At 36.1% G+C, this 13,814-nt stretch overlaps 1 protein-coding gene across 3 annotated transcripts in view; it reads left to right on the top strand.

Annotated features, from left to right (window-relative positions):
- Positions 1–1,714: 1,714 nt before the first annotated feature.
- The window catches only part of BMP5 (bone morphogenetic protein 5), a 59,034-nt gene continuing 46,934 nt past the window's right edge, over positions 1,715–13,814 (top strand). For 2 of the 3 annotated variants that reach the window (XM_061460578.1, XM_061460580.1), the window contains exon 1: positions 1,715–2,903. In XM_061460578.1, the coding sequence (XP_061316562.1) occupies positions 2,420–2,903 (484 nt within the window). In that variant the 5' untranslated portion in view covers positions 1,715–2,419. The remainder of the gene's footprint in view (positions 2,904–13,814) is intronic. The other variant, XM_061460579.1, reaches the window with a different exon arrangement.

Consider the following 13,814-nt stretch of genomic DNA (forward strand, 5'->3'; position numbering starts at 1 on the left):
TTGAGGGCTTTTTTGTTTTTTAAATGGGAAAGGATTAACTAAATGTGGAACTCCAGACACTCTAGTGGGATAATACAGGAAGTTTCTATTGCTGGACATACTGGTGGGCTGAGGACTTAAATCCACCGAGCAATCAATCCAATGGCTTTTATGAATGCTTAGGGAAAAAAAGGAAATATATTGCTGGAAAAGAGAAATAAACCTTGTTGCAGGATACGAGATGGCCAAATTCAAAAGAAGATATATGTATGGTAAAGTCTAATGTATCATTGCAACTGTCTGAGCAGAACAAGTGAAAGCAAAACAAAACCAGGAAATAATATTTTTCTTATAACAAATGAATTTTGAGGGAAAATCTAAATGAGGAGAGAAAACATATTCTTATTCTGACTGTTCTTCTGCTAAAAATAGGAATTTTACTCAATACCTTCATAATTAATTTTAGTGTTAATTCAGTAGGTCTAGTATGAGATAAATCCTTCCTTGGGAGAAGCATTGTCCATTACGTGTGCTGATTTATGAGAGAGAATCAGCTACATTTTAATGATAGCTGGACTAGACTGTAAATATAGACTAGGACTCACAATATATGAGAAGAGCTTGTTTGTTCTTAATATCCTAGATAAATTATTCCTGGCTTTGTAGGTTGTGACTATGCTTGCTGTCACACTCCCAAGTTTACTCAAGAACTGCATGATTCTCTGAGTAGGTGCTAGTCATGTAGAGGAAAACCTGAGGGGATGAGTTTTATATACCTGGTTTATTCCTCAACATCATATTGACACAAAAAAACCCCAACCCTTTTTTGTCCTTTTATTCTCCCTTTCATCAAAAGAAAATGCCCTCTTAACCAAAGGCAACTCATAGCAGTGTGTAAAATGACTAGCAATAATCTGAGCAATATGAAATTTAACACTGTGATTTTTTTTTTTTTAGTGAAAGAAAACACCAGTTGCTGGCTGTCAGAAATTCTAAACTGAACCTTAACTTCATGGGCAACAGCTTTAAAATCTATTTAATACTTCCTATTTCTTTAGTTAAGCAGCTTCTTTCTCCAGTTAATAATAGGCTGTGGGATTAAATCGTAGCTTTTGATATTCACTGGGAAACGTAGTATAGAGATTTATAAGTCAAAATGTACTTTGAATAAATTATCATTGCAAATTACAGTTTATGAAAGTTGCGACTGTAACCATAATTACACCATTGGCTATGCACAACTTGAAATCTCACTTGCTGAATAAATTTGTTTTCATTCAGACTGCATTCCCGACATTTTTAGAAATGAGACAAAATTTCCTGCAGAGTTTATTAAAAAGGTCAGCTTCAATTGCTAAACTTACCTAAAATATAAACATTTCTTGAGTTAGTGAGATGCTGTTTTAGCCTGTTATGAGTTTCCTATTCAAGTTTACTAAACCATGGACTCATAAGGGAACTCAAAAGGGCTTCCACATTATGCCATGCCTTCAGCTATCTACACATCCTAAAATTGTTAAAGTTAAAATTAATTCTGCAAGCTGTTAGGACAAAAAACAGACGATAGCCAAAATTAGGTATATTACTGTAAATTGAGGGGGGAGAGGTTTTTAAACCTCTGTCTGGCAAGAGAAGGGTTAAAGACTTTTTTGCTATACCCGTTTCAAATTACAATGAGAAGCCTCTTCTTTCCCAGCAGGGTTGTGCTTACATTAGTCTTTAGATCTCTCTTGAAGAGAGCTGTTATATTTGTGCCTGCTAGAGTTGGAAATAACAGTTCAGAAGCTGAAAAGGGTTGAATGGATTTACAGAAGGTTATTTTTTGCGAGTAAATTCATGGCAACACATTCATTTGATTGGTACATGCTTTAGAATTACTTTACACTCAAGCGATTCAAAAGATGTTAAAGTTATCACCAGGCTGCTGGACAAATATGTGTTACATCACCAAGGTACAGATCAAGACAAATCTGTGACTCAGGATTTTATCTTGGGAAGAGCGCAAGGTGTACGAAGAACTCAGAATAACAAGGGAAGATAACTCTGGGAACTACAATGTGTCAGAAGAACAGCTCTTGCTAACACAGCTCCCCATCAAAGACCTGGTTATCTAAGGTTTATATAGGAATGCCTAGGTCAGCTGACAAAATACTGGTCTTCTGCTCCATAAATGCAGAAAAAACGATAACAACAGTGGAAAATTGGAAGTCTGAATTTCAGCTTTCTTAGAAATAACTGCAACCTGACACATTCCATAATATTTAAACAGGGTGGGGGGAGAGAAATCACCAAAGATGTTACGTTTAGAGATGACATTGACATGAAGAATAGGTAAATTTTGTTTTTCAGCCACTGGAAAAGCAGACCTCATAGGAACTCAGAACAAGTAGGAGAAAAGATTTTTTATTTATTTTTTTTTTTTTCCTTTTCCTTTTCAAAGATGAACACAACTGTGCTCAAAGCTTTCGTGGGCTTGCTCTGGAATTGCTGGGTTCTGGTGGGTCACGCACAGGGAGGTTTAGGAGACAACCATGTCCATTCAAGCTTTATTTACAGGAGGCTGCGGAACCATGAAAGAAGGGAGATTCAGAGAGAGATTCTTTCTATCCTGGGTTTACCTCACAGACCCAGACCATTTTCACCAGGAAAGCAGGCTTCTTCTGCACCCCTCTTTATGCTGGACCTGTATAATGCTATGACAAATGAAGAGGATACTGAGGAGCTGGAGTATTCACTAAAGGGATCAATGGCAGGGGAAAGCAGAGGGATACGGAAAGGATACTCTGCCTCCCCAAATGGATATTCGCGGAGAATGCAATTATCTCGCATGACCCCCCTAACAACACAGAATCCTCCCTTAGCCAGCCTGCACGACACCAACTTTCTGAATGATGCTGACATGGTCATGAGCTTTGTCAATTTAGGTATGTGGAAATTTTTTTTGTTTCTGTTCTCTCTGACAGACTGTTAGCCTCATCCTGCTAGGGGCAAACCTCTTGGCTGGACTGTAACCTGCTGTAAAATGTCAGGTCCTGGCTGCTGTGCCACCAGTAAAAGAAAAGTACTGATGGTAAAGTAGCTACATTGTAGGTGGCCATGGAAAAAGATTTTTCTCACTGTTTATATAAAGTCAGTTTCTATAACTCCCCTCTGCTGGCTTCTGTTTTCTTTCTTTCATTGATGTAATGAAAATTCTAGCCTTAGGCCAACTAACTCCTTTTTCTTTTTTTTTTTCTTTAAATCTCAAAAAATCAAACACTTATGTCTATTGCTTGGCTATTTCCCTCACTGTTTTGCTTAAAGCTCAGACACAAACAAAAGTCGGTTGTTAAAATTTTAAAGCTTAGAAACTTATGAAAAGTGAAAAGCTAAGACATTAAAAAAAAAAAAGAAGGAAAGAAAGAAATTTCTTAGGTTATTTAGTTGCTGTATTTTTTTCTGTTGGTAAGTGTCAGAATTTTATTTATCTTTTCAGCTGGATGGCTGGATTTTAAATAATCTGTTGCTGTTTCTTTGTTATTTCTATTTAATAACCACAGACTTGTGTTTTATTATACTGCTGTGGTGCTTAGAGTCTGCAATGTTTCTTATTTTCTGTGTCATAAATAAATTAAATAACAAGTAGAGTATTAAACACCAGAAACATGCAAGAAAAGAATGCTTTTGAAAATGATATCAATTCAGACACTGATAAAACTAGATTATATTAGCTTCTGAGTATAATAAACATGCTTACCAGTTACGTTGTGGTTAAAAAAAGCAGTAACAGATTTCTTTAATAGAAGGCAACTTAAATCTCATTACGAAAGCTGCAAACAATTTATGAAATGTATTCATTATTTTTATAAGTATTTAAATTCTACAGGACTCATAAAGTCAGCTAACCCCCCCCCCCCCCCTTTTTGTGTGACCTGAAAAGCAAGAGATTTAATTGAAAACTTGGAGTTTCTCAATAAGCTGGTACAAAATCTGATGAACTCTCATTTTCAAGGATAATACTTTCTGTAGAAACTTTTTAAACAATGGCACATCTTCTGAAATACTTTCAGATTATCACGCATTTTGTACCTTTTATGTCAAACAGGTCTTTAATCTTTTGCTGCAGGATTAAAAAAAGTTTCCAAACACTAAAATCCTTAACAACTAGAATTTCTAGGAAAATGATACCCTCATGTTTCTACAGTTTATTTTTTGTAATGATATAATTACTTTTCATTAATTATTTGGCAGATAAGTAGGTGTCCAATTCTGAGATCTTTTTCCGCAAGAGTAGCATATGTCCACAACTCTGAATATATTTTCTTGTTGCTCTTGCTCCTGAAATAGCAGACTAGAGAAAAATTAAATCTTTGGTTTTTGAGTCCTTAAGAAAAAGTTACATATTATCCACGTATTACTTTTAAATTATCATTGTATGCCTCAATTTACCCAGCATACTTGGAGTCTGCTGAATTTGAAATGGTAATAAAGGAAAATAAGAAACGGTCTGATCTCCTCAGCTTTAGTCAAGGCTCTGATCCCACAAAGATTTTGCTCATGTGTCCTGAGAAATACCTTCAATAAATATGCTGCAGACCATTTCATCAGTGACCCTGAAGACTATTTACATGGGATCTAGGTTTTGATTTCATGAAATGTCTTTGATTTCAGGAGGACTTATAGTGTATAAGTAGAAGTCTTTGAGGGTTCAGTCTCAGATATATCGTAGCCTGATCTTGCCACACTTCCCCCGACAAAAACCCTGTATTAGAAGAACACAAGTTTCCACTGAGTGTCTTACCTTGACTTGGAAGTTTCTAATATTTGTCTCATTTTGTTGAGAAGCCAGTGTTTCCTTAAGAAAGTAACTCTGAGCATATATTATATTTCTAAACTGTGAAAACTGGAGGATAAATGTTTTATTTTTCTAGTGATTATGATTAATAGGCACCATTAACTTATATAAAAAAAATAATACTGTGTAAATGCCAGGTTTTGTTTGGCCTTTGTAAAATTAAAATGTATCTCAGCTCTAAGTGAGTCTAAACCCTAAATACCCTTGTCACTTTAAATGCCCTTCCATACGTGTTGGATACTGTGGTTTATCACACATTCCACCACGTAATGTGTGTAAGAAATATTGATGACCAGTATAGATTAGCTTCAACATTTTTATTAAACAATCCTATGTTTCAGTATAATTAACATAAAAATGAAATAAATCATGGAAACGGGTAACCATTCTATGTGATTTATGCAATATAATATCGTGACAGATGAGGGCAAGCTCTTTTAATGTACAATGGGGAAAAATATGCAGTGATAAGTGAATGCTAACGCTGTACCTTAAAATCAATAAATGCTGATGCAGCACAGTAATAACTCAACTGGGTTTAGATTTGAAGCCTCAGTCAACTTGTATCAAGTTAATCTGCTCTGGAGATAGTATTCACCTTGTTCATACTTGCACACCATTAATTACATAAGATGCAATTATAAAGCTTTATTAATCATCATGATATTTTAAATTGGAACTTTTTTATATAGTTGTAGCCAGATATAATAATTTAAAATATGTATATTAAAACAAGAAATATGTAGCTACAATGGTAGGTTAGAATTATTAAGTCTAAAATTGAAAAGGCTGAATAGGATTAAAAAAATAAAGTAAAATATAGACAAGGACAAATTATTTTATATTAAAGAATTAAAAATGAAAATTATATGCTTATTTTAATAAAAATCACCCTGTCAGAGCTGCAAATGCTTCACTTTCAGTAACAAATTTACAAAATAATAATCAAGGGAAACACAATTATAATTCTGTCAAGCAAGTAGGGAGGAAAACAAGACAAACAGCATTTTCTTCTGCTGAAGTTAAAATTGTAAACACCTGCTCTTTATATTGGAATTTATACCAGAATTTCTATCTTTTTTCTTTCTTGAAAGATACGACACAACAGAGTCTATGTCTTGTCCTGTATTTTGTATAAGACTGTGTGTGTTGGCAGCTCTCCATAAATATTGATGAGTGTAACAGAAGAATTAACTGGGGTTGGTCCAGCAGTTAAAGAATAAATCCTCCACTAAATACACTGGGGTTTTCAGAGATCTGATTATATCACCTACAAGTTCAGTACTTTGTTTTCCTCACTGGGTGTTTTTTTATCCTGTTGTTATATTTTGCTATATTGTTGCAAAGCCCTGACTGTTTTGAGTTTTGGCATCTTCTTTTTGGCCTGTCTCCCAAAATGACATATATATAGGATACCCTGCTCCTCAGAGAACAGACAAATAATACTCATGTAGTCCTACTCACTTTTCTGCTCACTCAAAATTTAGTTAGGGAAGGACTTTTTAAGATAAATGTTAGTGTTCTCACTCTTCACCTCTCACCAAAAGAGGAAGATTGAATAAAAAAATATGTATGTGACTGAGGCTTGGAGAAACAGCAGCACTCTTTATAAACTACATGTAAACATCTCAAGGGCTGAATTTTCCATCAACATTAAAATGATCATTAAATTCACTGTACTTAAGCATTCCTCATCATGGAATTCAAATCATTTCTACTTTCATGTGTTTACAACGCATCTGTAATTTTTTCTCTAAACAGAGAGCTGCGTTTCCTAAGAAACTCTGTTCTCTTTCTCTGTGTTTCTGTGGATTGATATAAACTTTTTGTAACACAGTCAATAAATATATGTTAATTCTGTGGTTTTATGCTATGTTTTCTTTCTCAGCATACAAAATTAGTTTCAAAAACTTAAATGTGAAGATCACTATAAAATTTATTACCGGGACCTATACACATGGTTATTTAAAGAAGAAAAAATATTATGGAGATTTTTAAAGTAACTGAGACACCCCAGAAAGACTTTTCTTTTTTTCTTTTTTTACTTCATAAACAATGTGATTCCACAATCTGAATTACCATAATCCTTAAACCACATGTGCTGTGATCAGTTCTTAAATCAGATGCTGAAAGATGTTGAAATCAAAGGAAATGTTGCCTGTTTGAGACAGAGGACTGTTCATATTTCTCCAGCATCTTTACTCAGAGTTTGTACACAGACTTGAAGATTATGGTCTTCTTTAAAACCAAGCAAATACATACATTTATGAGATTTACAGCCCATCGTATTCATCAGAAAATGTTAACATGGCTGGCACTTTTAAACAATTACTTTGAGAAACCTAGAGTACTTCAGTCCACATCAAATAACTTTCACAGAATCACAGAATCCCAAGGGTTGGAAGGGACCTCAAAAGATCATCTAGTCCAATCCCCCTGCAAGAGCAGGGTAAAATTTACAAATTTTCATTACACAAAAATGAAAGGATTCATAACTGCAATCAGATCTCGAGCATATATAGTAGCTATTTTCTTAATTTAAGCTAATTCAGCTCCTACAACCTTCCACTCACAGCTAACATATCATCAGCAAGGGATATGGAGTACTAAGCTTTAAAATGCCAGGATCTGTGGAAGGGCAGCTGGGTTTGAAGGATACACTCAAAAAAGCTTCAGGATCATTAACTTCTCTCTAATCCTAGGAATGAACACACTTTCTTTCTTTCCACTGGATTTCAGATGTTGCTGTCTTAATTTTAACCTTACGTGAATTTCTTTGGCTGTGGTTCAGTTCTAGTGCGTAAAATGCATGCTTCTAGTGAAAATATTGACACAGCCTTAACTGAGGTGACAGAAATCATGCTATTATCTTGCCTTGAACGGGGGGATGCTATTACAGAAATAAAACTTGTTAAATAACAAATAGACCCCATGTCTTTAAATTGTGGAAGTGGATCAATACTGAGAGAAAATGAGAAAGCATTTGTGAAGTTTTTTCAAATGGCAACCCAAAGTCAGTAAGATGATATTTTTCACTCTTTTACATAAAGTTTAAAGCAAATTAGATCAAGGGGTCTCATTTTATCTTCATCCACAGTAGACCACACTTGGTATGTTGAAATCCTAAGAATTTTTTTCCCTCATAAGATTTTGTTAGCTAATCAGTGAGTTGAACTAATATTTTGTGACCTAAGTATGCATCAGAAATAACTATTAATTATAAAATAAAATTATATGATCAAATTAAACATTAAGACAGCTTTTTGCAAAATAGGTTTATTTATTTCTAGAACAATAGAACTTTGCCCGTGATATGACATTCCCTAAAAATCCTCACCCTAACATTACAATTCATTAGGTAGTTTAAAACAATTTTTGTGTGATGACAGAGATGGTTGTTAGGGATTGGTTTTGATTTTGAGCAAGAAATATTCTCTGTATTCATTTTTGTAATTACACTACGTTTGTTGTTTTATAGTGAAATATTTTATGTCTTTTGAAATCTCTTATGTTACATGAACCTTATGAACTACACAGCTCTACTTCAAAATAGGTTTGTGTGTGATCCATAAATATCATCTAACAAAATAATGTTTTTATAACTGTCAATTATTTTTTTTGCCAAAGTTAACACTTTGAATCCACGTAAATTATTGTATCTACCCAGCCAAAAAAATGTCAAGCTCTCCATTAACTGGGGTATAAAACTGTCTGACTTTCCTTGCCGACAGATTTGAAAGAAATTGCAGATAACTGAAGAGAAACTGATTTAGCATATGGTTAGACGTGCATGGTGAAAAGCTATATATGTGTATGGATATATATAAATATATATTATTATTAATATTTTTCCCATTGGGAAGAACGGCTGACCCAGTTCCGCTTCTTCTTCAGAAAGTGCTCCTTTCCAGACTAAACACAGACTTTGGGTGGGGTTGTGGGGATTGTATGTATTGTACAGTACATATTTTCCCAGGAAAACACAATCTTGGAGTGACTTTGGCTAGCCATGAAAGAGAAAGAGGGAGGCTTGTGGAGATGCCTCTGTGTGGAGTGTATTAAGGGAGGAATCAGCCTGCCTTGGAATTAATGGAGAACCTCGCTTAGATAACAGGGGACAACTTCAGCACATATGGGATCTCCCACACTTACTGCTGCTGTTACTATTTTCTCTGAATGTTAAATTATGCAAATAATTTTACCATGGCTACTTGCCTACTTACTGCCTGAGTTATGGAGGTAATTATGACTTGGGCAGTTCCTTTTTCTTCTCTTTTTAGCCACAGCAGTTCCTTTCAGCTTGCTTTCATAGGCCTGCAAACTAATAGAGTTTTGCAGAAAATTGATTGATTACAGTCTGATCATTCTAGGTGTTGTCTGGTGTTTCCACATAGCTGAGAATGAACAGTTTATGAAGTGCCAATTGCAGCCTCCAGCTAAAGAAAGGCTCCCCAGGGCTTCAGGAGAGCTCTGGCTGCTACCAGACTATAATTATTTCCCACACTTTTCTCCATCCTCTCCTTTTTGTCCTTTCCCTTGTCTCTAACCCCTGCCATCCAGGCAGGGTTCCTGAACTTTAGTTTTATGTCAGTGGCATTTGGCTGCAGAAGTGATTAAAGGCCGAGAAGCGGTGAGACTAGGTGACAGAGCAGGACATGGATAGGGAAGGAATGAGAGCAGGCATAAGAGAAAAATGGCAAAACACAGGCCAAGCTTTACAGGGAGAACAGCCCTCTTCTTCTTAGTAGGCAACAGCTAATGTGCAGGTGTGGACACAGACCTGCTGGGCATGGGAACGGTTCACAACAGAGAAACAGCCTTTGCAGGAACTGGTATTACTGGGAGAGCTAGTCCTGCTCCTCTGTGCCTCACATGGGGTGTGATGTTGTAGCACTGAGAGCATTTCCCTTGCCAGTGGAGTTAGAAAAGTGGAGGGAGGTTTGCCATGAAGGTGAAGAAGGTGCATGAAGGCAGAGAAAGGGGAAAGAACATGATAAAGATAGATGATGTGCAAAGGAAAGAGAAAATGAACCCGGGCATAGGTTTATTCTCCTAGTAAGCTTTGCAGATGAAGGGAGCAGTTTTCTTAATTGTTCGTGGCAGAGGAGCTACCTCAACCTCTCCAGGTACTGGCTCCCTGGGCAAAACTTTTTGTCTTTGCAAAATAAAATGCAGCTATCCCACCCTTCAGTATATGTGTGCAAGGAGCACACAGACAGGCTACTAACATTTGCAGCCATAAATAACGTAGAAGCTAGCTTTTAAAAACCGCAGGTTAAAGGATGAGGGCTGCCATGACGCACACAGAGAGGCTGAGATCAGAGAAGCAGCTAAAAGGGTCAGGAGAAACAATGAATCCCCTTGTTCTGAGTCATATTTATGAGTGCTCCATTGCACCTAAAGTTCATATTTATTGGCTAGGCCATGGGGTTTCCCCATTTGCTCATCTCTTAAAATAACACCCTTGGTTAAAATTTCCTATAAAACACAGAAATGCTACAGCAGGCAGAACTTGTCAACCCTGACAACTACATTATTTAAGTTTGTGGGTGGGGTACATGAAGCAGGAGGTGATTTATGCTTTGTATTGAATTCCAAATTTGTTTCTATATGAAAATTACTGAAAAACAAGCAGAAAAGGAGAGGGTTTACAGCCCAGCCCTCCACTCAGAAACTTCATGCTATTACTGAGAGATGCTCCAAAAGGTGAATCTAAATTAGTTCACAGCTTTTTTTGAGCAAGTGCAACAGATTGAGAACTTGGCTTCATCGACCACTATTATGCAACTCAACAGCACGTATGGTACCTTGCCAGAAAGTGGCTTTGCTTTGTTTTTCCCCACTGTAATTCAGGGCAAACTGAAACAACAATTAATAATTAGTCAGAGCCTAGAAAACCAAGGACAGCTAGTGCTGCTACATTATATATACTCATAACTGACAACCAGTGGCTTTGCAGAAGCAAAATTCCATCTAATTCTCTTTTTGGAGAAAGTCTGGAGGAGGTAGGAATTTGAATAGCTGAAATTTCTGCTCGGATTATCTTTATCTGACTTAGCAATATTACCCATTCAGATCCCAGGACAACCTAAGGGTTTTTTCCAACCTCCATGATTCTGTAATTTTATACCTTTGTAGACTGTGTCAATTAAATTATTGTTCTAATTCTCATGTATTTGACTGTAGTCAAATTAATGAAAATATATATATTCATATTATCTGGAAAAGCTGTATCCCTAATACAGACTAATCATTATAAATTAAGAACAATTTGCTAGGCATATCCATTTAAAACGTCCCTTTTTTTAAAGTGAAGGGGAAATATAAGTGGGGTATTCCAACAATAACATACTGCAAAATAATTTCAAAGAGAAACTTTTACAAGTTTTGAAAGTCCAATACAACTTTTATGCTATGGATGGCATCAGCTTTGGAGGCAGATGTTGAGTTCTCTCCTGACAAACAGAGACTGCAGAAGAGGAAAAAGTAGGGACAACAAATAATTTGTGAGCCGGACTTTGGAGCAGTGGGCAGATAGCACCTGATGGCACCTGATGCCTGAGCCATGGGATTCTAGTGGTATGGTTTGTAAAAACATTAGATGAGAAATCAAGATTGGGAAAACAGTAGTGTGGATGATAAAGCCAAGGGAGCAAGCCCAGCATACAACCCCATGACAGTTATATTCTTTCTGGTGATTTATGATGGCTGAGATCCAGTAGGAGCATAGCTCTGGGAAGATTGTTCCCAAGGTTACCTCTGCTGGAGTATCTGTTGATAACTACAAGTTATAACATGCTAGTGATCCCAAAGGTTAATTTGCTACTCCTGACCAGGTTACCTTGCTGCCTCATATATGAAATACGTGAAAATATTTTGCAGTGCATCCATCCTGGCCCCAGCCTAGCCTAACCTGAAAGTCACAGAGAGAAATGTCTGAGAAGACAAATAGGAAAATCCTGAATAACCTCAGATAGAGAATGAAAACATCATGCCTCAGTTTTCCAGTCCATAAAATGAGGATGGACAAATAATCCTGTGTTAATTTTTCACTTCTGTGCACTCTTGTTCTTTGACCTTCCAGAGTACTGAAATAGCTTTCTTCTTATGAAGCATCTTTTTACTCTGGTTATGTGCACTTTAAAAGACTTCACTCCTAACAGCTTTGTAACACCTTGCGTGTCCTCATGGTGATCTCAAGAATTATTTCAGAAAGGGCTAAAAAAAGCTCTTCTGTAAGGGTAACAAGTCCATTTATTGTTCTTAAACCAGACAGTCTTACAAAATAATGAAAAAGAAAAAGAAACACTGGAAACTAAAGCACCAAAACTGAGATTTATGATCTGGTGTAATGGAAAAAGGATGTGTGGCTAGTTTAGCTCTTGTTCTCAGAATATAGATTTGTGCCTTTCTGAGGCATGTGTGCATGCACTATCAGTCTGTGTGCATGGCTTTGTATATGTAATATAGAAAGCATGTAAATCTCTTCAGTTTTAGTCATTGGGATTTTTTCTGCCTTAAATCATAATATTCTTTCCCATCAATACTATGTGGCTTTAGCAGCCCTGACCTTTCAAGCTGCCTGTTTGTGCCAGTGTTTATCAGATGACCATTTGACCTCCTTGTTAATTGTACTTAATTACATCCTGTTGTAACATTCTGAAATGAGGAGAGTTTATGGATCTGCTCCAAAGAGCTGAAGACTAAAACGGCAGCAGAATTCAGTAGTATGAGGTGCCAAGTAATCCCACAGTTAGGTCAATAAGAGCTGTGCTTTATCCAGCTGATTGCAAAACTGGATTCTTAAACCATTCCTTTTCCATTCAGGAATAAAATCACACAGTTTTCTTTGTTCTGAGGAGGGCTTTGCTCTGATTTTCAGCTTGGAGCTTTTTCCAAAGAGATCAAGGAAGGAGTGAGAGGCCTATCAACAGTACTGCAAAGGCTGAAGTTCACATACGCTGATACAAAGAGACAAGCATCTGTCGCCACAAGTGATGTCTCTGTGGTTTTCCAAAACTTCAGAGTTACTTCTGCTTTCCTATATCACATATCCTAAAAGTATACATATACTTTTCCAGAGTTCCTTTCCCAATTCCCATGAACTTTTTGAGATTTCTATAATGTTTGCTACAAGTTTGTCTGTACATTGATGATTTATGGGCACATGTAAGGTTTCACTAAAGAGACAATTATCCTCTGTAGTTGCAGAAAAATAAAAATGAAAACAAATCAATATCCAGACACAGATGCAGTTCTTGAAAATGGGCACTCTAAAGACTCAGAAAACAACTTCAAACACTTCTTATTTTATAATGCTTTTCATAGAGCGGATGGCTTTTGAAACACATGGGGTTAACCATATTTCTTCTCTTATCACTAAAGACAAGATATATATTTAATACGTACATGTATATCCTTCCTCTGCTGTTGTTGTTCCATAGCTCACCTTCCAAAAACTTGATTTATAAGATTATAGTAAACTGGAGTTCCTCAAATGAATGAAGACAAAAAGAAATAGAAGCTATAAAATGATTAATATCAAGTGAAAATCTACTTCCAGGTCCTTAAGGATTATAAGGCAAAAGAATAAACCTTCAATTTTATTTTATTAAAACACTGATAATTACACTTATTGGAGAATGAAGTCAATGAAGTCCCCAAAATAATGAATTGTATGTAGTAGTAAACTACACATAATTATGGTGTTACTCTAAAAGGTTTATCACCCATCATGGGTCATATTCTAGATTAAAAAGATGAGTTACTTAGTGCTGTGCTGTGAGACTGGGCTGGCACACTGCTGCCCTTGATTATCACCATGATCTGAACAGTACTGCTGTGAAAGCTAAGTCTGTCCAAAGTCTGTCAGGTAGCAAGGATTAAATCTACAGTTCAACTACACACAGTTGCATTTAGACAGTTAAAAGTTTTTTGAAAGTTGATTTAATTTACAAACTTATATGATTAAATACAAAACTTGCTGAAAATCATAGTAAGC

This window comes from Pezoporus flaviventris, unplaced genomic scaffold (assembly GCF_033815535.1).
Source record: "Pezoporus flaviventris isolate CSIRO_AGI_PZ_B2104156 unplaced genomic scaffold, CSIRO_AGI_Pfla_v1 ptg000031l, whole genome shotgun sequence".
Taxonomy (NCBI): Eukaryota; Metazoa; Chordata; class Aves; order Psittaciformes; family Psittacidae; genus Pezoporus; species Pezoporus flaviventris.